The sequence below is a fragment of the Sarcophilus harrisii genome, chromosome 2 (assembly GCF_902635505.1).
Source record: "Sarcophilus harrisii chromosome 2, mSarHar1.11, whole genome shotgun sequence".
NCBI lineage: Eukaryota > Metazoa > Chordata > Mammalia > Dasyuromorphia > Dasyuridae > Sarcophilus > Sarcophilus harrisii.
The window spans coordinates 261,754,809-261,779,441 of NC_045427.1; the positions used below are offsets into that span (position 1 = coordinate 261,754,809).

Consider the following 24,633-nt stretch of genomic DNA (forward strand, 5'->3'; position numbering starts at 1 on the left):
ACATGAGGAGGAAGATTTTCCTTACAGGGAATTATGTATCAAGATAAAATAAGAGTGGACAGGAAAAAACAAAAAAGCTAGAAGTTAAGACCACCAAAAAAAAAAAAATTGGGGTTCTAGAAAAGGATCAGTTGAAGTTTTAGTTAAGGCTATATATATGACTTATATGAAGCAGTTCATGTATGCTACTTGGCCACCATCTACGTATTTTCCTTTGGGCAAATGATTTAATATTCCTATGCTTCAAGTTTCCCCACCTATAAAATGAAATGTTTGAATGTTGCTATATGATCACTAAGGTGATGTCTGATGCTAAACTTAAATAACTAGATGTCATATAGCATTTTTGCAGCTTTTATTCATTTGATATTTTCGGTATTAGAATTATTTGTGTATGTGTCATTATCATCACTACCACTACCCTCTTATTCCCAGCCTACTCCTTTTCAGACCAAAAGATCTATGAGAGCAAAGTCTGTATTCTGCAACCTTGATGTTTTCCCCTAGTACCTGGTCTAGTTCTTTAAACAGAGTAGGTTTTTTATAAATGTTGAATTAATTTCAAAACCAGTAAAATTGTTTATAAGAGAAAGTATACCTCATGCTTCCTGATAATTTTTTCTCAATTAACAATTTCAGGCATTTGATACCCATAGAGAAGAGCAGATGGATAAAAATCCTTCTAGTACATTGATGAAAAGTCTCAACAGAACTCCATCTAGTTGTTCCAGTTCCTCAGATTCTATCAGAGCTGATGGGACATCCATGAGTTACAGCAGTAAGAACTCTATAACATCTTTTTTTGTTGTTGTTGTTATGTTTTGAGTTCTAAATTGTCTCCCTTGATAATAATAAAATTGAAAGAAAACTATTGAATTAATAAACAAAACTAAGAGTTGGTTTTATGAAAAAAACCAACAAAATAAACCTTTAGTTAATTTAATTAGAAAAGTAAAGAAGAAAATCAAATTTCCAATATCAAAAATGAAAAGGGGGAACTTACCACCAACAGAAGAGAAAATTAAAAGCAATAATTAGGAGCCATTTTGAATAATTGTATGTCAGTAAGTCTGATAATCTAAGTGAAATACATGGATACTTAAAAAATATAAACTGCCCAGATTAACAAAGAGGAAATAAATTACTTAAGTACTTCCATTTTAGAAAAAGAAATTGAACAAGCTCTTAATGAACTCCCTAAAAAAAATTCTTCAGGGCCAGATGAATTTACAAGTTAATTCTACCAAACATTTAAAGATTAATTCCAATACTATGCGAACTATTTGGAAAAAATAGGGAAGAAGGAATCCTACCAAATTCCTTTTATGGCACAGATATGGTGCTGATACTTAAACCAGGTAGGAACAAAACAGAGAAAGAAAATTATAGACCAGTTTTCCTAATGAATATTGATGCAAAAATCTTAAATAAAATATTAGCAAAGAGATTATAGTAAGATATCACCAGGATAATACACTATCTGATCAAGTAGGATTTATACCAGGAATGTAGGACTGATTCAGTATTAGGAAAACTATTAGCATAATTGATTGTATCAGTAACCAAATTAATAGAAATCATTATTTCAGTAGATGGCAGAAAAAGCATTTGACAAAATCCAAAACCCATTCATATTAAAAACACCAGAGAACATAAGAATAAATGGAGTTTTCCTTAAATGATCAGTAACATCTTTTTAAAACCATCAACAAGCATCATATGTAAAGAGGATAAACTAGAAGCATTCCTAATATTGTCTCTCTTTCTCCTTCCCAACTCCTCATTAGAGAAGACAGTTCTTTCTCTAGAGGAATATAGCACTTTCCTTCATAAGTCCTTCATAGTTTATTTGGATAATATTACTCAGAATAACTTAGTCGTTCACAATTACTCTCAAAACAATATTGCTGTTCTCTTGGTTCTGCTCATGCCCCATTGTATTATTTCATGCAAGTATGTTTGTCAATTTATTCATCATTTACAGCAAAGTAGTATTCCATCACAATCATGTACCATGTTTTCAGCCATTCTCTGTCGGGCATCCCCTCACTTTCCAGTTCTTTGAACCACAAAGAGAATTGCTATAAATATTTTGTAACAGATTCTTTTCCTTTTTTCCTAATTGCCTTGGGAAACAGACCTAATTGTTAAGTCAAAGAGTATATATAGTTTTATATCTTTTTGGCCATGATTCCAAATTGTTCTCTAAGATGGTTAGATCAGTTCATAATTCCACTATCTGTGGAATTTGTTCTTCTGTTGTTCAATTGTATGCAAGTCTACATTGACACCAGACCATAACTCAGCAGGCCCTTCTGTCTTCCACTCTCTACCAAAATTTGTCCAAGCTTATGTTATTGCTTCTATGACACTTCTGTATTCATCACATTCTCTGCCATCCCTTTCTTCAGTCTTTCAAATATCAAGGTCTTTTCCAGTCATTCCTGTCTTCTCATTAAATGGCTAAATGGCCAATGCATTTAAGCTTCAGCTTTAGTATTTGATCTTCCAACAAATAGTCTGAATTAATTGCTTTAAGTATTGACTGATTTGATCCCCTTGCTCTCAGACTCTCAAAGTCTTCTCTAGCACTACATTGAAAACATCATTTGTTCAACTTTCAACTTTTTCTTATGGCACAGCTCTCACAGCCATACATTGCTATTGGAAAAATCATAGTTTTGACTATATAGACTGTTGTCAGCAAAGTGATATTTCTGCTTTTTAGTCTGCTATCCTGATTTGTCATAGCTTTCCTTCCAAGGAGGAAGGTCCACTGCTTCCATTTCTCTTCTGTTTACAAGGAGATGATGGGATCAGTTGCCATAAATTTAGTTTATTTGATATTGAGCTTCAAGTCAGCTTTTATACATTCTTCTTTTACCCTCATCAAGAGATTTCTTAGTTCTTCACTTTTTGCCATCAGATTGGTATTGTTAACATATTTGAAATTATTGATATTTCCCCCCAGAACCTTAATTCTGACTTTTGAGTTGTCCAGCCTTTTATTTCACATGATATTCTACATATAAATAAGATAACATTATACAGCTTTGTGATTCTCCTTTTTCAATCTTAAATCCGTCAGTTTCAAGTGAGTTCTGTTTGGCCTACATATAGGTGACTCAGGAGACAAGTAAGACAACCTGGTATTTCCATCTCTCTGAGTACTTGGCACATTTTGTTGTGATCCTCATAATCAAAGATTTTAGTAATATTTGGAACTCTCCAGGATCCAGGGAATGTTCACAATTTGGTTTCTCTGCCTCTTTGAAAACTAGTCTGCTCTTCTGATGATTCTCAGTTCACATAATGTTGGAACCTAGCTTGAAGAATCTTAAGCATTACCTTGTTGACATATGAAATGAGTGCCTTCATTTAGCAATTTGAACATTCTTTGGCATCGTTTTTCTTTAGAATTTTGATGTAAATTGATCTTTTCTGATCCATTGGCCCCTGTTGTTTTCTTTTTTTGGGGGGGGGGGTGTGATTCTACACAAGACATTTATTTAACCTCTTATTTAAATATGGAGAAATGGGGGCTAATGAACATTGGTAGAGAGTTTCTTTATCAAGAGTTCTTTATACTAATAAAGTCATAAGTTTTGTTTCCTTCATCCCTTCAAAAATAAGTATATACAAAGATAGAATCAATGAGACTATCATTTCTATAGACCTAAATATGCTGCCTCTATTAATATATCATGACAACATTATTTCTTACTGTTATCTCACAGGTTTTTTTTTTTCTTTTCTTTTCTTTTTTTTATTTATTATAATAACTTTTTTTTGACAGAACCCATACCAGGGTAATTTTTTTACGACATTATCCCTTGCACTCACTTCTGTTCTGATTTTTCCCCTACCTCCCTCCACCCCTCCCCCAGATGGCAAGCAGTCCTATATATGTTGAATATGTCGCAGTATATCCTAGATGCAATATATGTGGGCAGAACCAAACAGTTCTCTTGTTGCACAGGGAGAATTGGATTCAGAAGGTAAAAATAACCCGGGAAGAAAAACAAGAATGCAAACAGTTTACATTCATTTCCCAGTGTTCTTTCTTTGGGTGTAGCTGCTTCTGTCCATCATTGATCAACTGAAACTGAATTAGGTCTCTTTGTCAAAGAAATCCACTTCCATCAGAATATATCTTCATACAGTATTGTTGTTGAAATATATAATGATCTCCTGGTTCTACTCATTTCACTTAGCATCAGTTCATGTAAGTCTCTCCAAGCCTCTCTGTATTCATCCTGCTGGTCATTTCTTACAGAACAATAATATTCCATAACATTCATATACCACAATTTACCCAACCATTCTCCAATTGATGGGCATCCATTCATTTTCCAATTTCTAGCTACTACAAACAGGGCTGCCACAAACATTTTGGCACATACAGGTCCCTTTCCCTTCTTTAATATCTCTTTGGGGTATAAGCCCAGTAGTAGCACTACTGGATCAAAGGTTATGCACAGTTTGATAACTTTTTGGCCCCTGTTGTTTTCTAAATTTGCTGGCAGGTTGAGTGTAGCATCTTAACTGCATCATCTTTTAGGACTTTAAATAACTCAGCTAGAATTCTTTTTCTTCCACTAACCTTAACAATGCTTCTGTAAGCCCACTTGACTTTATTCTCCAGGTTGTCCAGTTTAGATCAGTAACCACACTAGCATGGTTATCAGTGACATTAAGATTTTTCTTGGATAGTTTTTTTTGTTTTCTTGCCACTTCTTCTTAATATCTTTTACCTCTATTAAGCCTTACCATTTTTTTTTTATCATGCTTATTTTTGCTTGAAATGTTTCCTTGATATCTTTAATTTTCTTGATGAGATCTCTTTCTTGTATTTCCTATTCTTCTGTTTTCTACTATTTCTCTTCAATGTTTATTTATGGAAATCTTTTAAAATTTCTCTTTGTTATTTGTTCTCTGGAATTCTGCACATAGTTGGGTTTATCTTTCCTTTTCTCTTTTCCTTCTTTCCTCAGTTATTTGTAAAGCCTCATCAGATAGCCATTTTGCTTTCTTGCTGTTTTTTGGTTTAATTTTTGTTGTTGTCATCTGTATAATATTGTGAATTTTTTCCATGGTTCTTTGGGCATTTTGTATATTAGATCTTAAACTTAAAACTGTTCATTACTTTCACTTCAATAAGGGATGTTATTTAGATCATATATAGTCTGAAGGTTTTCTCTGCTTTTTATTATTTACATCTGAATTTTTGCAATAAGAAGATTATGATTTGACTCCTACTCAGTTCCAGATCGTGTTTGAACTGACTATATAGAGGTTTTTATCTTTGCCTGAAAAATATAAAATTAATCTGATTTAGATAATAACCATCCACTGATGTCCATATATAGTTATCTTCTGTGTTATTGAACGATTGCTATGAGCAGTGAGTTATCTTGTCAAAACTCTTAATAGTTTCAGCTCTACTTCAGGTTCAGACTTGTTTGTTATCAAAATTACTTTGTGATTTTCTATTCTATATTAATCTTCTATAATGAATATGACATTTTTAGGGCTGTTATTTCTAGAAGATGTTATAGAGCTTCATAGAACTGATCAACTTTGGCCTCTTCTGTTTGAGCATAGACTTGAATGACCATGATGTTTGAACAATTTGCCTTGGATTTAAATGGATATTGTTATTTTTGAGATTATATTCCAAACTGCTTTTCCCATCTTTTTATTGAAAGGCTATTCCATTTCTTCTAAAGGATTTTCACTTACAGTAGTATATTTGGTAATCACCTGAATTAGAATCCCTCATTCTTGTCAATTTTTAATCTTTCCATTTCCTGTTTGACCATATCCAGCTTACTTTGGTTCATAGATCTTCTGTTCCAAGTTCTTGTGCAGTATTATAGCTTCAGACTATCCTTTCTTCACTAGACACAACTGCAGTTGAACTTCCTTTCAGCTTTGGCCCAATTGCTTCTTTAATTCTGAAGCTACTTGTAGTTGTCTTCCTCTCTTCCCCAGTGGACAGAATACTGAGCTTGGAGGCCTCAGATACTTATTAGCTGTGAAACCCTGGGCAAGTCACTTCATCCTGTTAGCTTCAGTTTCCTCATCTATAAAATGAACTAGAGAAAGAAACAGCAAACCACTCCAGTATCTTTGCCAAGAAAACCCCAAATGGGATCAGGAACAATTGAACACAAACTGACAGATATTAGTATCCCAATTTTTAACAATCCCTCCAGCATCTACCATTTCTTCCTATCATTTTAGCCAATTTCATTGGTGTCAGATGGTACCTCAGAGTTGTTTTAATTTACATTTTTCTAATCTAAAATGATTAAGAACATTTTTTCATGACTATATGTAGCTTTGATTTCTTCTTCCAAAAACTGCCCGTTTATATTCTTTGACCATTTGTCAACTGGAGAATGATTCATATTCTTATAAATTTGACTTTCTTATCTACATATTTAGAGATGAGACATTTATACAAAAAAATAGTATAATTTTTTCTTTCAATTTTCTGCCTACTTTCTAATTTTGGCTTGTTTGGTTTTATTTGTACAAATAGTTCTTAAATTTAGTGCAATCAAAACTATCCATCTTTGGTCTCTTATCTGTTATTTATTCATAAATTCTTCTCATCCATAAATCTGTTAGGTAATATATTCCATGCTTCTCTAATCCTTTATGTTTTCTCCCTTTATGTCTAGGTCATGTATCTATTTTGACCTTATCTTGGTAAATGGTTTAAGATAATAGTCCAACTAATATGTTGTTTGTGATTGTGAAGTGATGCAACCATTCTGGAGAACAATTTGGAACTATGTCTAAAGGATTTTCAAACCCTTTGATCCAGCAGTCCTTTAACTGGACTTTATCCCAAAGAGATCTTAAAGGAGGGAAAGAATCCACATGTTCTTTTTGAGATTATATTCAAAGGCTATTCCATTTCTTCTCAGGGATTCTCACTTATAGTAGTATATTTGGTGATCACCTGAATTAGAATCATTCATTCTTGTCAATTTTTAATGTCTCCATTTCCTGCTTGACCATATCCAGCTTACCTTTTATCCAGCAAACATTTTTGTTTGTGGGAACCCTTTTTGTAGTGGCTAGAAACTGGAACCTGAATGGATGCCCATCAATTGGAGAATGGCTAAATAAGTTATGGTATATGAATGTTATAGAATATTATTGTTCCATAAGGAACAATCAGCAGGATGATTTTAGAGAGGACTGGACTGATGCTAAGTGAAATGAGCAGAACCAAGAGAACATTGTATATGGCAACGTGAAGATTGTATGATGATGAATTCTGATGGATGTGGCTCTCTTCAACAATGAGATGATTTAGGCCAAATCCAATGAACTTATGATGGAGAGAGCCATCTGCACCCAGAGAAAGGTGTGTGGAAACTGAATGTTCTGGATCATAATATGAAATTTTCACCTTTTTTGTTGTCCTTTGCTTGCTTTTTTTCCCCTTTTTTATTTGATTTTTCTTCTGTAGCATGATAAATGTCAAAATATGTATAGAAGAATTAAACATGTTCACCATATTGGCTTGCTTGCTGTCTAGTGGAAAGAAGGGAGGGAGAAAAAGTTAGAACACGGGATTTTATAAGGGTGAATGTTGAAAACTTTTTGCATGTATTTTGAAAATTAAAAGCGATTGCTAAAAAATGAGAATGGGCTGCTTTTCAAGTTTTCTCAGTAATTTTTTTTTTTAACCAAATAATGAGTTCTTTTCCTAAAAGTTTAGATCTTTGCATTTATGAAACACAAAATTATTGTAATCATTTACAACTGTATCCAGTTGTTTAAATCTGACTTTTTTTTTATATTTTTAAAAAGTGTTTTATAATTATATTCCTATAGTTCCTGAGTTTGTATTGACAGGTATGTTCCCAAGTACTTTATAATCTTTTTTTATTTTATTTTAAATGAAGTATCTCTTACTGTCTTTTCTTGAAGGGCTTCACTGGTAAAATATAGAAAGATTGATGATTAATTTTAAGTTGGATTTTTCAACCATACCATCATATCTTCTGCAAAAAGAGATAGTTTTATTTCTTCATTGCCCATTCTGATTCCTTCTATCTCTTTTTTCTTTTCTTATTGCTATTGTTATTAGTTCTTTTTTGTTTTGTTTTTTTCCAAGGCAATTGGGGTTAAGTGACTTGCCCACAATCACAATCTAATAAGTGTCAAGGCTGTGAAATCACATTTGAATTCAGGTCCTCCTGACTTCAGGGCCAGTACTGTATTCACTGCACCACCTAGCTTTTCCAGTTCTCCCCCTCCCTCTCCCCCCCTCCCCCCCATTACGTGTTAAAACCATTTTAATGACATTTTGAATCCCAAATTCTATCCTTCTCACCCTCCCTGCCCTCTCCCCTTCCTGGTAAACAGTAAGATATGTTATACATGTGTGATCATATAAAACATTTCCATGTTAATTATTTTGTAAAGAAGACTCAAATAAAAAAAGGAAGAAAGTGAAAAATAGCATGCTTTAGTCTATATTCAAATGGTCTCAGTTTTTTCTCTGGAGGAAAGATAGTATGTTTTGTCATTAGTTCTTTGTGATTTTCTTGAATCATTGTATTACTGAGAATAGCTAAGTCATTCATAATTCTTTATCAGATAACATTGCTGTTACTGTATACAACATTCTCCTGGTTATGTTCATTTCATTTTGCATCATTTCATGTAAGTCCAAGTTTTTCTGAAATCATACTGCTTATCCTTTTTGGGAGCACAATGATATTCCATTACAATCATATACCACAGTTTAGCCATTCCCTTAATTGATGGATATCCCTTAGATTTCCAATTCTTAGCCACCACAAAAAGCCATGCTATAAATATTTTTTTACATGTAGGTTTTCTGCCCCACCCCCACCCCTTTTTTTGGATGTCTTGAGAATAAAGACCTAACAGTGGTATTCTTGGATCAAAGGGTATGCACAGTTTGATAGCCCTTTGGGCATAGTTCTAAATTGCTCTCCAGAGTGGTTAGATCAGTTCACAACTCCACCAACAGTGCATGAGTGTTCTAGTTTTCTCATATGTCCAACATCTATTGTTTTTCCTTTTTTGTCATTTTAGCCAATCTGATAGGTACAAAGTGTTTTAATTTATATTTCTCTAATCAATAGTGATTTAAAGCATTATTCATATGGCTGTAGATTATTGCTAATACAATATTGAGTAATAGTGGTTATCCTTCCTCCACTCCTGATCTTAATGGAAAAATCGCTAGCTTACCTCCGTCACAGATAATACTTACTGATGATTTTAGGTAGATGTTTCTTATCATCTAGGAAAGGAAGAAAGAAAAGGAAAAAATACTTTTATATCTATGCTTTCAAATATTTTTAATAGGAATGTGTGTTGTATTTTGACAGAAGCCTTTTTTGCATTAGTTGACATGATCATGGGATTTTTGTTGATTTTTGTTATTGATATAATCAATTATATTAATATTTTTCTTTATATTGAACCAGCCTTACATTCCTGGTATAAATCACACTTGATCAAAATGTATAAGCTTTCGAATATTTTGCAGTAGTCTCTTAGCTGTTATTTTATTTAGGATTTTTACACCCACATTCATTAGTGAAATTGGTCTATAATTTTCTTTCCCTATTATTGTCCTTTGTAGTTTAGATATCAGCACTATATTTGTTTCATAAAAGAAAGTAGGACTCCTTTTTTATATATTATTCCAAATAATTTATTTGATTTTAGAATTAATTGATTTTTAAATGTTTGTTAGAATGACACTATGTTTAAAAGGATTGCACTTTTTTTTTTTTGGCTATGTTTTCTGTTTATTTTTAAAAAATAGAAAAAAGAAAGAAAAGGAAAACAAAGCAAAACAGAACAGAATATTTGTCATGTACCTAGCAAAACATCAGGGAAGGTTCAAAATATATAACAAAAAATTTCCAGTTCAAGAAAGGATATATAATATTAGAAGAAATTATATTCATGACTGTTCATCTTTTCTTTGTTTCCTTGTAGGTTATTCTTTTGTTCTCTGTTGTGTATTTTTTAATTTATTCTTTTTTTTTCACCTTTCATCTCCCCCATCTCTCCCAAGCAGGCTATAGTTAAGCACAGATATATTTAATACATATACACATTCACATGGATTAACACCCATCCACACACATATACATATATCTATATATATACACACACATAGAACAGCCACATATGTATATACATGCATTTACTCATATGTAAACATGCATCTGAAACAATATCCTTAATATATAATGTAGAATTCTCTCTTGATTAAATCTTTAAGTTTAACTTTGTCTGAGATCAATGATTACTTGCCATACTTTTATTTTTCCCTACTGAATTCGATTCCTGATTGTTGTTGTAGTGTTTGTGTGTGTCCCTTTTTTCCTGTCCTTCCTAAAGGATTGCATATATTGATCCTATAATAGATTGATTGCTTTCTAGGGGAGGGAAAAAGGGAGGGAGAAAAATTTGGAACACAAAGCTTTGTAAAAATGAATGTTGAAAACTATCTTTGCATGTATTTGAAAAAATAAAATACTATTGAGAAAAAAAAATTTTTTTTAAAGTTTTATAGAATTCACTTGTATATCCATCTGGTCCTGATGCGTATTTCTTAGGAAGCTCTTTTATAGCCTGTTCAATTTCTCTTTCTAAATTTAGATATTTAGATATTCCGTTTCTTCTTCTGTTAAAATTGAGACAGTTTGTTTTTGTAATTTTTGTTCCATTAGTTACTATTGGCATGGTATTGGGCAAAATAACTCTCAATTGTTGCATTAATTTCATTTTCTTTATGGGTTATCCTTATCTTTTTCATTTTTGATACTATTGATTTCATTTATTTTTTTCTTTTTAAAAATCATATTAAACAATGCTTTGTTTTATTGAGTATTTTCTAATTCAATAGTTTTCTTACATTCAATTGATCTCACCATTTATTTTCAGAATTTCTAATTTAATGTTTAATAGGGGATTTAAAAATTTTTTTAATTGCATACCCATTTCTTTGTTCCATTTTTTCTCTATTTTGTTGATGTGAGCATTTAGAAATATGAATTTCCCTCAGATTATCACTTTTACTGCATCCTACATGGTTTGGTATGTTATTTCATTATCATTTTCTTTAACAAAATTATTTGTTGTTTCTATGACTTGCTCTTTTTTTTTTTTTTTTTAAATTTAATAGCCTTTTATTTACAGGTTATATGTATGGGTAACTTTACAGCATTAACAATTGCCAAACCTCTTGTTCCAATTTTTTACCTCTTACCCCCCACCCCCTCCCCCAAATGGCAGGATGACCAGTAGATGTTAAATATATTAAAATATAAATTAGATACACAATAAGTATACATGACCATCACTTTGCTGTACAAAAAGAATCAGACTCTGAAATATTGTACAATTAGCTTGTGAAGGAAATCAAAAATGCAGGTGGGCATAAATATAGGGATTGGGAATTCAATGTAATGGTTTTTAGTCATCTCCCAGAGTTCTTTTTCTGGGTATAGCTAGTTCAGTTCATTACTGCTCCATTAGAAATGATTTGGTTGATCTCGTTGCTGAGGATGGCCAGGTCCATCAGAACTGGTCATCATATAGTATTGTTGTTGAAGTATATAATGATCTCCTGGTCCTGCTCATTTCACTCAGCATCAGTTCGTGTAAGTCTCTCCAGGCCTTTCTGAAATCATCCTGTTGGTCATTTCTTACAGAACAATAATATTCCATAATATTCATATACCACAATTTATTCAGCCATTCTCCAACTGATGGGCATCAATTCAGTTTCTAGTTTCTAGCCACTACAAACAGGGCTGCCACAAACATTCGTGCACATACAGGTCCCTTTCCCTTCTTTATAATCTCTTTGGGATATAAGCCCAGTAGTAACACTGCTGGATCAAAGGGTATGCACAGTTTGATAACTTTTTGAGCATAGTTCCAAATTACTCTCCAGAATGGTTGGATTCATTCACAACTCCACCAACAATGCATCAGTGTCCCAGTTTTCTCGCATCCCCTCCAACAATCATCATTATTTTTTCCTGTCATCTTAGCCAATCTGACAGGTGTGTAGTGGTATCTTAGAGAGCTGTATGACTTGCTCTTTAACTCACTCCATTCTTTAAAATTAGATTAGTCTCTAGTTAATTTCTAATATGTGTTTCCATGGTGCCTTATTAAATATAATTTTATTGCATTGTGATCTGAACAGGATGCATTTAATATTTCTACTTTTCTTCATTTTACCATAAAGTTTTTATGTCCTAATATATACTCAGTTTTTGTAAGAGTGCCATATGCTACTGAGAAAAAGGCATGTTCCTTTCTATTCCGATTCAGTTCTCTCCAGATGTCTATCATCTAATTTATCTAAGATTCTATTCATTTCCTTCTTTCTTACTTATTTTTGGGGGGGGCAAGTTGAAGTTCCCCCATTATTTTGGTTTTGCCATTTCTATCTTTAATTCATTTCTTTATAAATTTATAAACTTTTCTTTACTGCTTTATAAATGCTATAGTATTTGATGCTTTTATGTTTAATACTGCTATTTCATTATCCATAGTACTTTTTAACAATGTACTTTCCCTTCTAATTTCTTTTAATACATCAGTTGAAGTGTTTATCTACTGGTCATCCTGCCATTTAGGGGAGGGGGTGGGGGGGTAAGAGGTGAAAAATTGGAACAAGAGTTTTGGCAATTGTTAATGCTGTAAAGTTACCCATGTATATATCCTGTAAATAAAAGGCTATTAAATAAAAAAAAAAAAAATACATCAGTTGAAGCATAATAAGTTCTGCTCCAGCCTTTTATTTTTACTCTGTGTGTATCTCTCATTTTAAAATATGTTTCTTGTAAATAACTTACTATCGGATTGTACTTTTTAATTCATTCTACTACTCATTTATGTTTTTATGAGTGAGTTCATCCCATTTCACATTTAAAATTATAATTACTAATTGTGTATTTCCCTCTTATTTCCACATACAGTTTATCCTTTCTCTCTCTCTCTCTCTCACACACACACACACACATTCACACCTTCTCAGAAGCTTAGTTTACTTCTGCCCACTTCTAAGAGTCTCTCCTTTATCCTGTCTTATGCCCTCCTATTTCTCCATAACTCCATGAGTTAAGAAGACCCAACTAGATATATCCTTCCTTTTTGTACCAGATTCCAACAAGAATAAGATTCCTAGGCTGCCCATCTTTTACCCTATTATCCCCTCTACAGTGAATCCATTCATGTCTCTTGTTTATGAGATAATTTGCTCCATTTTACCTCTTCCCTACATAATTTTATAGGATCTTCCTATCATAACTTACTCATACCCACACCATCTACCTATGTATATTCTTTCTAACTACCCTAATAATGATTACAATTTTTAGTAGTATTGTTATTTCTTCTTATTATTTTTATTATAGCTTTTTATATACAAAACGTATGCACGAATAATTTTTCAATATTGACCCTTGCAAAAACTTTTTTTTTAACTTTTCCCCTCCTTCCCTTCACCCCCTCCTCTAGGTGGCAGGTAGTCTCATATATGTTAAATATGTTAAAGTATATGTTAAATACAATATATATACATATTTATACAGTTATCTTGTTGCACAAGAAAGATCGGATTTAAATAAAATAACCTGAGAAGAAAAAACAAAAATGCAAGCAAACAATAACAGAAAGAGTGTAAATGCTATGTTGTGGTCCATAATTCATTTTCCATTGTTCTTTCTCTGGATTTAGCTGGTTCTGTTCATTACAGATCAATTGGAACTGATTTGGATCTTCTCATTGTTAGAGAGAGCTGTATCCATCAGAATTAATCATCATGTAGTATTGTTGTTGTATAATGATCGCCTGGTTCTTCTCATTTCATTTAGAATTAGTTCATGTATGTCTCTCCAAGCCTCTGTATTCATCCTGCTGGTCATTTCTTATAGAACAATAATATTCATATACCACAATTTATTTAGCCATTATCCAGTTGGTGGGCATCCCTTCAATTTCCAGTTTCTAGCCACTACAAAAAGCCACAAACATTTTTGCATATACAGGTCCCTTTCCCTTCTTTATTTTTTTATTTATTTATTTTTTCAATAATTTTTTTTTTGTTATAACTTTTTATTGACAGAACATATGCCTGGGTAATTTTTTACAACATTATCCCTTGCACTCACTTCTGTTCTGACTTTTCCCTTCCTCCATTCCCGCCCCTAAATGGCAAGCAGTCTTATACATGTTAAATATGTTATAGTATATCCTAAATACAGTATATGTGTGCAGAACCAAACAGTTCTCTTGTTGCACAGGGAGAATTGGATTCAGAAGGTAAAAATAACCTGGAAAGAAAAACAAAAATGCAAACAGTTTACACCCATTTCCCATAGTTCCTTCTCTGGGTGTAGCTGCTTCTGTCCATCATTGATCTTCTTTAATCTTAGGGACTACTTTCCCTTCTTTAACATCTCCTTGGGATATAAGCCTAGTAGTAACACTGCTGGATCAAAAGGTATGACAGTTTGATAACTTTTTGAGTATAGTTACAAATCACTCTCCAGAATGGTTGGATCCATTCACAACTTCACCAACAATGCATCAGTGTCCCAGTTTTCCCACATCCCCTCCAACATTGCTTATTATCTATTCCTGTCATCTTAGCCAATCTGACAGGTATGAAGTAGTATCTCAGAATTGTCTTAATTTGCATTTCTCTGATCAATAATGATTTGGAACACCTTTTCATATGACTAGAAATAGATTCAATTTCTTCCTTAGAAAATTGTCTGTTCATATCCTTTGACCATTTATCAATTGGAGAATGGCTTGATTTCTTATAAATTAGAGTCAATTCTCTCTATTTTGGAGATGATAACATTTTTCAGAATTATAAATGCTGTTCTCTCATATAAGGCAGTAAACAGTTAAACCTTATTAAATCCTTCCATGATTTATTTTCCATGTTTACCTTCTTATATTTCTTCTGATTGTTGTATTTGAAAGTCAAATTTTCTGTTCTGGTCTTTTCTTTACAAATTTTTAAAAAGTCCTTTAATTCACAAAATAGCCATTTTTCTCTTGAGAGATTACATTCAGTTTTGCTGGATAAGTTATTCTTTACTCTTGAGAATAGAATTTCATATTCCCTACCCTTCAGTTTTTTTAATGTAGAAGATGCTACATCTTTTATTATCGTGACTGTACCTTCACAATAATTGAATTGCTTCTTTCTAGTTACCTGTAATATCTTCTCCTTAACCTGAGAACTTAGGTATAGTAAGTATTCTGAGTTTTCACTTTACGATCTTTTTCAGACAATGTTCAGTGGGTTTTTTTTTTCTCAATTTCTATTTTATCCTCTGGTTCTCAAACTTCAGTGCAATTTTCTTTAATAATTTCTTGAAGTATAATCTAGTCTCCTTTTAATTATAACTTTGTTAGTCCAGCCATTGTTATCCTTTCTCAATTTGTTTTCCAGATTGGTTGTTTTTTGAACGAGATATTTCATATTCTTTTATCTTGTCATTCTTTGCATTTTGTTTTATTATTTCTTGATGTTTTATGAAGTTATAGCTTCCCCTTGCTCAATTATAAGTTTTGATTTCTCTTGCTCAATTCTAATTTGTAAGAAGTTATTTTCTTCAATAAATTGTTGAACTTCTTTTCCTAGGTTTTCATAATTTTCTTACATTATTCTTTATTCCTTTTCCAAGGTTTTCGTCTCCTTCCCTGATTTTTGAAGTTCTTTTAAAAACTCTTCCAAGTATTTTTAGTGGGCTTATGACCATTTTACATTTTTGTTTGAAGCTTTACAGGTAGATATTTTGACTGGTGTATAGGATATAATGTCTCAAGCTTCAGGTTTTTTGAGTTGTTTTCAGAGCTCTGACTTTTTAGTTTTTTCAGTACTCTATGAACCAAAGGTAGATGTGGTTACTGCTTTTCCAGCTTATGGCTTGGTTTTTGGTTTATCTCAAAGTACTTCTCTCTTAAGCCACCCCTCTCACTACTACCACAAAAACCCTCACTCTCCATGAAGTCCTGGAAACACATCTCCTTTGTTCTACTGCTACAAATATCAGTTTACCTTTTCCTTGTAACTACCTCCTACCAGGGGCTCCACTCTCCTCAAAATGCCTCTTTGCCCTGAAACTCCAAGTGTTACTGCCCCTCTACAGTCACATTCACTGGCATATACGCACTCCTCCTCCAGGATAACCACAGCCTGTCACCATGTCCAGTCAACTCTCCTGTGCCTTGCATCCAACAGAGGGCCCTTGTAGTCTTCCTCATTGCACCTCTGATCTCAGGGCAAAAGTTCTCACCAATACAGGTGCCCTGCAGATTTGCTATTGTTATATAATTGTATCTGTTTTAACCTTTATGACACTCCAAAGGTCAGATATTTCCTAACATCCTAAGTTTTCTTAGACTAGATGGCTGCCTTATCTCAATTTTTTTTTCTGTTCCTCTGAAATTCTACTTTAGGTGTTTTAAGTTATTTGGAGGGAAATGCCAGATAATTTCCTATCTTATTCTGCCAGCTTTACTGTAGATATATCCGTAGCATCAAACTAAAAACTCTTGATTTGATCAATAATGAGAATTTCTCAGAGTATTAAGTACATAAATATTTTTTAGGCCTCATTTGGTGCTCTAAAATTAATATTTTATGAAGGTAGAATTTAAAATTTTATGTTTTTCAGCTAAGTCATTTTAGCAAAAACTAAATGAGTGGCAAAGACTCACTAAAAATTGACCCTTTCTTATTTGATTCTTGCAAAAAGGTCTCTATGTAAATAGATTAAAGCAGGGGTCCTCAAACTATGGCCCGCGGGCCAGATGCAGCAGCTGAGGACGATTATCCCCCTCACCCAGGGCTATGACGTTTCTTTATTTAAAGGCCCACAAAACAAAGTTTTTGTTTTTACTATAGTCCGGCCCTCCAATAGTCTGAGGGAAAGTGAATTGGCCCCCTATTTAAAAAGTTTGAGGACCCCTGGATTAAAGTTTGCTAGTGAAATTATTTCTGACTTATTTAACTTTTAACTTCTTTTTTTTATTCCTAGTGCAGCTGAACAGTCAGATGGAATCACAATTTCTTATGGACCCCATTTGTGAAAAGAGCTTGAAGGAGGTGTGTTAAAACATTTGAAAAAATTTGAAAATCTTTTAGTTAATCCAAAGATTTTCCATGTTTTTCTTTTTATGTCAGATGTTACTGCTTAATGCACTGAGTAAGGGTGTAACTATAAGGATATTTAGCTCTTTTCATTTCTTTAGTATTTTTAAAATAAAATTTAAAATTTTTGTATATTTATAAATTCACTTTTATTTTCAGATACATCATTTCCTTAACCCAGAAAGCCATCCATTATATCAAAGAATAGTTAAAAGAAAAGAAATATTTTAGCAGAGCAGACAATATACTCAATATTACCAGATTCAGTCCTCAACTGTGCAGAGTCCAAATGGAATTATATTTTCTGTATACTTTTCTGAGGCCAAACTTCTTATTTTTTTATGATTACAGTGTTCATTTTGTAGTTGTGTTGTTATTTCCATTTATATTATAGTCACGTATATTATTCTTGTTTTACACTGAACTACTTCTTTTAAATCTTTCCATGTTCTTAATTTCTCATAGAGGAATAGAAATCTATTATATTCATATAGAATTTATTTAGTCATGCTACAGTTGATAAGCATCATTTTGTTTCCAGCTTTTAACTGCTGCCCCCCCAAAAAAAGTTCTTATAAATATTTTTGATACATAGTCTTTGGGGTACATTCTTAGCAGCGGGATCTTTGGGCAAAAAGCTATAGATGTTTTAGTTGTTTTTTAATATAATTCCAAACTGCTTTCCAGAATGTTAAGGATAATCTAAATCCTTTTTATGCTGTCTAAGGGTAACATCATATTATAGCAGAAAGTCATATAAAGTAAAGGTCATAGGATTTGGATTCTAATTCTGGTTTTACAAATAAACATCTGTGCAGCTTCAGGAAGGTCACATAAAACCCTCCCAACCTTCAGTTTCCTTTTTCCTAAGTAGTGTGTTTCTGCTCTGAAATTCTTTCTTTTTTTTTTTTTTTTTTCCTGATGTGATTGGGGTTAAGTGAGTTGCCCAGGGTCACAACTGGGAAATGTTAAGTACCCGAGATCAAATTTGAACTCGGGTCCTCCTGACTTCAGTGCTAGTGCTCCATCCACTGCGCCACATAGCTGCCCTTTACTCTGAAATTCTTTTAACAATATATGTATGTTTACTATTTGTAAACCTGGGAAAATGGGAGTGATCATATTTTCTGGATAATTAGCATATATATTAAAGCTTTAACAAACATGGACAAAGTGCTTTCATCTCTTTGGGAGAAAACAAATGAAAAAGTATGTTATCATTTGAAATATGTTCTCTTTGACTCTTTTTCTTTTTTTTCCTCAGAAACTCTATGAGGGTAGGATCACAGTAAGAGAGTTCTTTACACTTCTGCAGGTCTACATCCTAATTCAGAAACCCCGACAGAGTAATCTTCCAGCCAATGTAAGTTGAAACTTCTTTATTGTATATTTTTTACTTTTGTTTAAATTTTGTTCTGCTCAATTATCTAGTAGTATCATTGTAGACATTGAAATTGTTGTTTGTTTGAGGTTTATTCTAGTGCGAAAACTCCCCTTCGCTCGCACTAGTTTTGAAATGAGAATACCAGAATTCAAAAACTAGGCTTTGTTTTTTTTTTTTTTTAACTAACTGTATGACCTTAGATAAATCATGTGGCCTTTCTAGACCTCAATTTATTTGTAAATTGAGGCAGTTGGAGTAAGTTAACTTTTAAGGTTTTTTCCACCATCTCTTACAGTATCAGTTGGTCAGGTTTTGTTAAAAAGTACATTTCTTTTCTTTTTTAAAAAAGTTTTGATTATGAACTTAATCGTCAGTCATCAAAAAAAAATTTTTAATATACAAAGAACAAAAATGAAACCATGAATTTGTTAATGTATAGCGTTTTTAAGGTAGTAATTAAAATTTGCTCTTTGTATGTCTTATTCTGCACTTCTGGTTCATCATTTCTTGTCAGTAAATGGGTCCCATGTTTAGCAACATATCTTAATACATTGAATAGAGTTCTGTTGTCTTTCAGATTTGTTTTCCCATTAATTATTGTGGTTGTTGTTTAAGGTATTCTCCTGATTCCGCTTGTTTTATTCAGTATCATTTCCTCTAGATATTGCTAGGTTTCGCTGATTTCATCATATTATTCCATTCTTTCAGTATAGTATTTTGTTAGATTCATATACTTTTCGCCAACTGTTGCCCAGTAGGTGGGCACCTGCTTTTCTTTCTCAGTTCTTTAATATAACAGAATGTTTCTATAATTATTTTAGTACATATGATCTGTTTCCTCTGTCTTTGACCTCTTTGGGATATGTGCCCATAATTTTTATATCTCCTTTAAGTTAACTAATAAAACTTGAAAAATTAATCCTCCTGTTTTGAACCAGTATAGAAAGAAGAAATTTTAACTTAAGAGTTTTTAATAACAAGATTATGTTTGTATTCATAATTCAGATATTAGAAAAAGTTACAGATATATTTTAAAATATATGATGAGCAGTCACAAAACACTTTTAAAGAGGGACAGGGTGAAAGTAGAGAGAGAATGAATGGGGGGAAATAAATTTAGCAATAGTAAGTGTAAAAAAATATATTTGTAAAAATAAGTTTCTCCGATGGGACTATTCTCTGGAAAATGATGAGCAAAATGCTCTCAAGAAAAAAGAAACAAAACCTGGAGCGTCTTCCAGGAACAAAGGGAAATAGACTGTATTCAAAGTAATACCAATGGGATGACCAGTTATAAATAACTTTGTTATTTTCTTTAGTACAATCATCCATACCTACACTGAAGGACTTATGATGAAAAATCTTATACATATCCAGAGAAGAAGCTGATTGAGTCTGAATATAGATTAAAGCAATCTCTATTTCTCTTCCTCTTTATTTTTTATTTAATTTTTCTTAAGAGTTTTTATGGTTTTTATTTTCATTAGGGTGGGAGATCTATGTTTTCTTTCACAGCTCTTTTATGGAAATGTTTTGCATAAATTTACATGTAGTTTCTTAATTGTGAGTGGGATAAGGCAAAGAACTTAGAACACAAAAATCTTAAAATCAATGTAAAAAAATGTTCTGAATGTAATTGGGAGAAAATGTTAAATAAAATTTAAAAATAAAATATATGATTAGGCATGGTGGCACATCCCTATAATTTAAGCCATCAGGGAATCTAAACCTGCTTAATATGAGCCCTGGAGTTCTGAGCTGCCTATGGCTATACCCAAACTATTGGACTAATTTCAGCATCAGTATGGTGAGATCCTAGTAGTGGGGTGCCACTAGGTTGTCTCAGGTAGGGCAGACCAGACCAGTTTGAAAATGAAGCAAGTCAGAGATCTTGTGCAGATCAGAAGGGACAATAAGGGCCATCATGGTATCTGTGTGTCTAACCTGGGATGCCTAAACTTTAGAATTAAAGATATGGCAACTTTTTGTTATGAAAGGGTAGATTATCAAGTTGATGTGTTATCCAGTATGCTTATTACTTTTAGCATTTTTTTGTTGTTGTTCAAAAACTACAATGAAAGTATTTTAAAGATAAAATACAAATCAGTTTTGTAACTTTTAGTAGTTCAGGTGAATGCTGTGGTGGGGTAGTAGGAAAATATTTGACAATATGCGGCTTTTATATTATTATATATTTAGATCTAGAATTAGATCTTATAGATCTTAGATCTATAAGTAGATCTAGTCATATGCAAAGGTGCTTCAAATCACTTTTGATCAGAAAAACACAAATTAAGACAACTCTTGAGATACCACTACACACCTGTCAGATTAGCTAAAATGACAGGAAAAGATAATGATGAATGTTGGAGAGGATATGGGAAAGCTGGGACACTGATACATTGTTGGTGGAACTGTGAACGGATCCAATCATTCTGGAGAGCAATTTGGAATTATGCTCAAAAAGTTATCAAACTGTGTGTACTCTTTGATCCAGCAGTGTTACTGCTGGGCTTATATCCCAAAGAGATCTTATGTACAAAAATCTGTATGTGCGAAAATGTTTGTGACAGCCCTCTTTGTAGTGGCTAGAAACTGGAAACTGAATGGATGTTCATTAATTGGAGAATGGCTCAATAAATATGAAAGTTTATTTTTTGAATTTATGGAATTTGAATTATGGACTATTCCATGGAATATTATTGTTCTCTCTTCAACAGTGAGATGATTCAGGCAAGTTCTAATTGTTCAGTGAATCATCTCAGACAAGTTCCAATTGTTCAGTGATCAAGAAAGCCATGTATCCTCAGAGAAAGGCCTATGGGAACTGACTGTGGACCACAACATAGCATTTTCACACTTTCTGTTGATGTTTGCTTGCATTTTGTTTTCCTTTTCAAGTTTTTTTTTCTTTCTAGATCAAATTTTTCTTGTACAGCAAGATAATTGTATAAATATGTATACATATATTGGATTTAACATATATTTTAATACATTTAACATGTACCTGTCATCTAGGGGAATGGGTGGGGGAAAGGAGGGAAAAATTTGGAACAGAAAGTTTTGCAAGGGTCAGTGTTGAAAAATTACCCATGCATATGCTTTATAAATTAAAAAAAGAAGAAGATAAAAGTAGAAACAGAATCTGGCCTGGGGAGTGGGGAAGGGAAAAGAGAAGGGGTTGTTTTGTTTTGTTTTCACATATATATTGATTTTTTTTTTAATTAAAGTTTTTTAGGGGCAGCTAGGTGGTGCAGTGGATAGAGCAACAGCCCTGAAGTCAGGAGGAGCTGAGTTCATATCTGGTCTCAGACATTAACATTTCCTAGCTGTGTGACCCTGGGCAAGTCACTTAACCCCACTTGCCTTAGCAACAACAACAATAACAACAACAAAAAAGGCATTATTTTCAAATATATGTTTCAAAATATATGCAAGGGTAATTTTTCAACATTGATCCTTGCAAAACCTTGTGTTCCAAATTTCTCCTCCATCCCTTCCCCTTGATGGCAAGTAATCCAATATATATTAAACATGTTTAACATCTTTAAATTCAATATATGAATACATATTTATACAATTATATTTCAGTACAAAAAACATCAAATCAATAAGAAAAAAAATGAGAAAGAAAATGAAATGCAAGCAAACAACAATAAAGAGTGAAAATACTATGTTGTGAACCACATTCTCTTTGGGTGCAGATGGCTTTTTCCATCACAAAATCATTGGAACTGCCTGAATAATCTCTTTGTTGAGGAGAGCCACGTCAATCAAAATTGATCATCCTATAATATTTATGTTGGCTGTGGACAGTGATCTCCTGGTTCTGCTTATTTCATTTAGCATCAGTTCCTATAGGTCTCTCCATGCCTCTCTAAAACCATCCTGCTGGTCGTTTCCTACAGAACAATAATATTCCATAACATTCAGATACCACAACTTATTCAGTCATTCTCCAACTTATGGACATCCACTCAGTTTCCAGTTTCTTACCACTACAAAAAGAGCTGCCACAAACATTTTTTGCACATGTGGGTCCCTTTCCTTCCTTTAATATCTCTTTGGGATACAAGCCTAGTAGAAACACAGCTGGATCAAAGGGTATGCACAATTTTATAGCCCTTTGGGCATAGTTCCAAATTGTTCTCCAGAATGGTAGGATCACGTCACCACTCCACCAACAATGTATTTAGTCTCGATTTCCCCACATCCTCTCCAACATTTGTCATTATCTTTTCCTGTCATTTTAGCCAATTTGAGAGGTGGGTAGTGGTACCTCAAGAGTTGTCTTAATTTGTATATCTGATCAATAGTGATTTAGGGCATTTTTTCATATGTCTAGAAATAGTTTCAATTTCTTCATCTGAAAATTGACTGTTCATATCCTTTGACCATTTATCAATTACAGAATGGCTTGAATTCTTATCAATTTGAGTCAATTCTCTATATATTTTAGAAATGAGGCCTTTATCAGAATCCTTGAATGTAAAAATGTTTTCCCAATTTATTGCTTTGCTTCTAATCTTGTGTATTAGTTTTGTTTGTACAAAAACTTTTAATATAATCAAAATTATCTCTTTTGTGTTCAATAATGAATAAACTCCAGTTCTTCTTTGGCCACAAATTGAAGGAATTGTTTTAATGTTGATTTAGAAAGTAAGATAAACCAAGTTTGAGGTATGGGCTAGGATGTTACATGTTTGGGCTGCTAAAATTATGATACTTAGACTGACACACAAATAAAAAAAATTGAAATAACAAGATCTATTTGAAGAAAAACTAAATTAAGCAATTATTAGTTTGAATGTTAATGTGGTAAATTTGCCATTAAAAGAAAATAAACTGGAAAATGCCTTAGAAACTAAAACCTAAGAAGTCAAAAACATAGGGAGTCATACAAATCCCAAATTTATAATTCAAAGTTGAGGATTGTTTTATAGTATTTGGATTTTACTTGTAATATTATTAGAAGTTTTCATTTTGCAGTTTTCTTTAGATGGTAACTGATATTTTCTTTTTTCCGTTTTGCCTTCTGATGCTAAGATACTTGGATAGTTTTCTTTTATGATTTCTTGAAAGAAAATTTTTAGGCCCTTTTAAAAGTGACTTTCATATAGTCTACTGAATCCTATATTATCTCTATTTTGTTTTCTAGGTCTGTTGGTATTTAACATTTTCAGAAATTTGGGGTTTTTTTTTTCAGTTTTTTTACTTTATTTTATTATTTCTTAGTATTTCATGGAGTCATGGAGCCATTTAACTCTCAACTTGAAGGAGTTATTTTTTTTAGTAAGATCTTAGACCCTTTCTCCTCCACTGTTTATGCTCCTTCCATAGCTCTCTTCCCTAACTTTTCCCATTATTCTTTTCTCTTTTGGTTTTCAAAATTATTTCTTATTTTATTAAAATTATTTAATAATTTCTTAGTTTTTTCTTTAACTCTTCTAGGAATTCTTGTTGGACTTGTTTTTTAGGCTTTATTTATTTATTTATTTTTTAAAAAATCATACTCTACTACTTATATGAACTGATGCTAAGTGAAATGAGCAGAACCAGAGCGTTGTATATGGAAACAACAAGATTATATGATGATCAATTCTGATGGACATGGCTTTTTTCAACAATGAGATGATTCTGGCCAGTTCCAATGATCTTATGATAAAGAGAGCCATCTACATCCAAAGAGAGGACTATGGGAACAGAGTCTGGTTCACAACATAGCATTTTCACTCTTTTTGTTGTTGTTAGCTTGCATTTTATTTTCTTTCTCATTTTTTTCCTTTTTAATTTTTCTTGTCCAGCAAGATAATTGTATAAATATATATGCATATATTGCATTTAACATATATTTTTACTCTATTTAACATATATTGGATTGCTTGCCATCTGTTTTCAAGGGTTAATATTGAAAAATTTTCCATGCATATGTTTTGAAAATTAAAAGCTTTACAAACTGATGCTAAATAAAAGGCTATTAAATTAGAAAAAAAAAAAACTGATGCTAAGTGAAATGAGCAGAACCTGGAGAACATTGTAT

The 24,633-nt window shown here is 32.5% G+C and overlaps 1 protein-coding gene across 1 annotated transcript in view; it reads left to right on the forward strand.

The window, feature by feature from the left end:
- KNL1 (kinetochore scaffold 1) overlaps positions 1–24,633 on the forward strand; it is a 109,774-nt gene that overhangs the window by 62,210 nt on the left and 22,931 nt on the right. Inside the window, exons 11-13 of the mRNA XM_031952096.1 lie at positions 640–778; positions 17,097–17,164; positions 18,474–18,572. Of these exons, the coding sequence (XP_031807956.1) occupies positions 640–778; positions 17,097–17,164; positions 18,474–18,572 (306 nt within the window). The remainder of the gene's footprint in view (positions 1–639; positions 779–17,096; positions 17,165–18,473; positions 18,573–24,633) is intronic.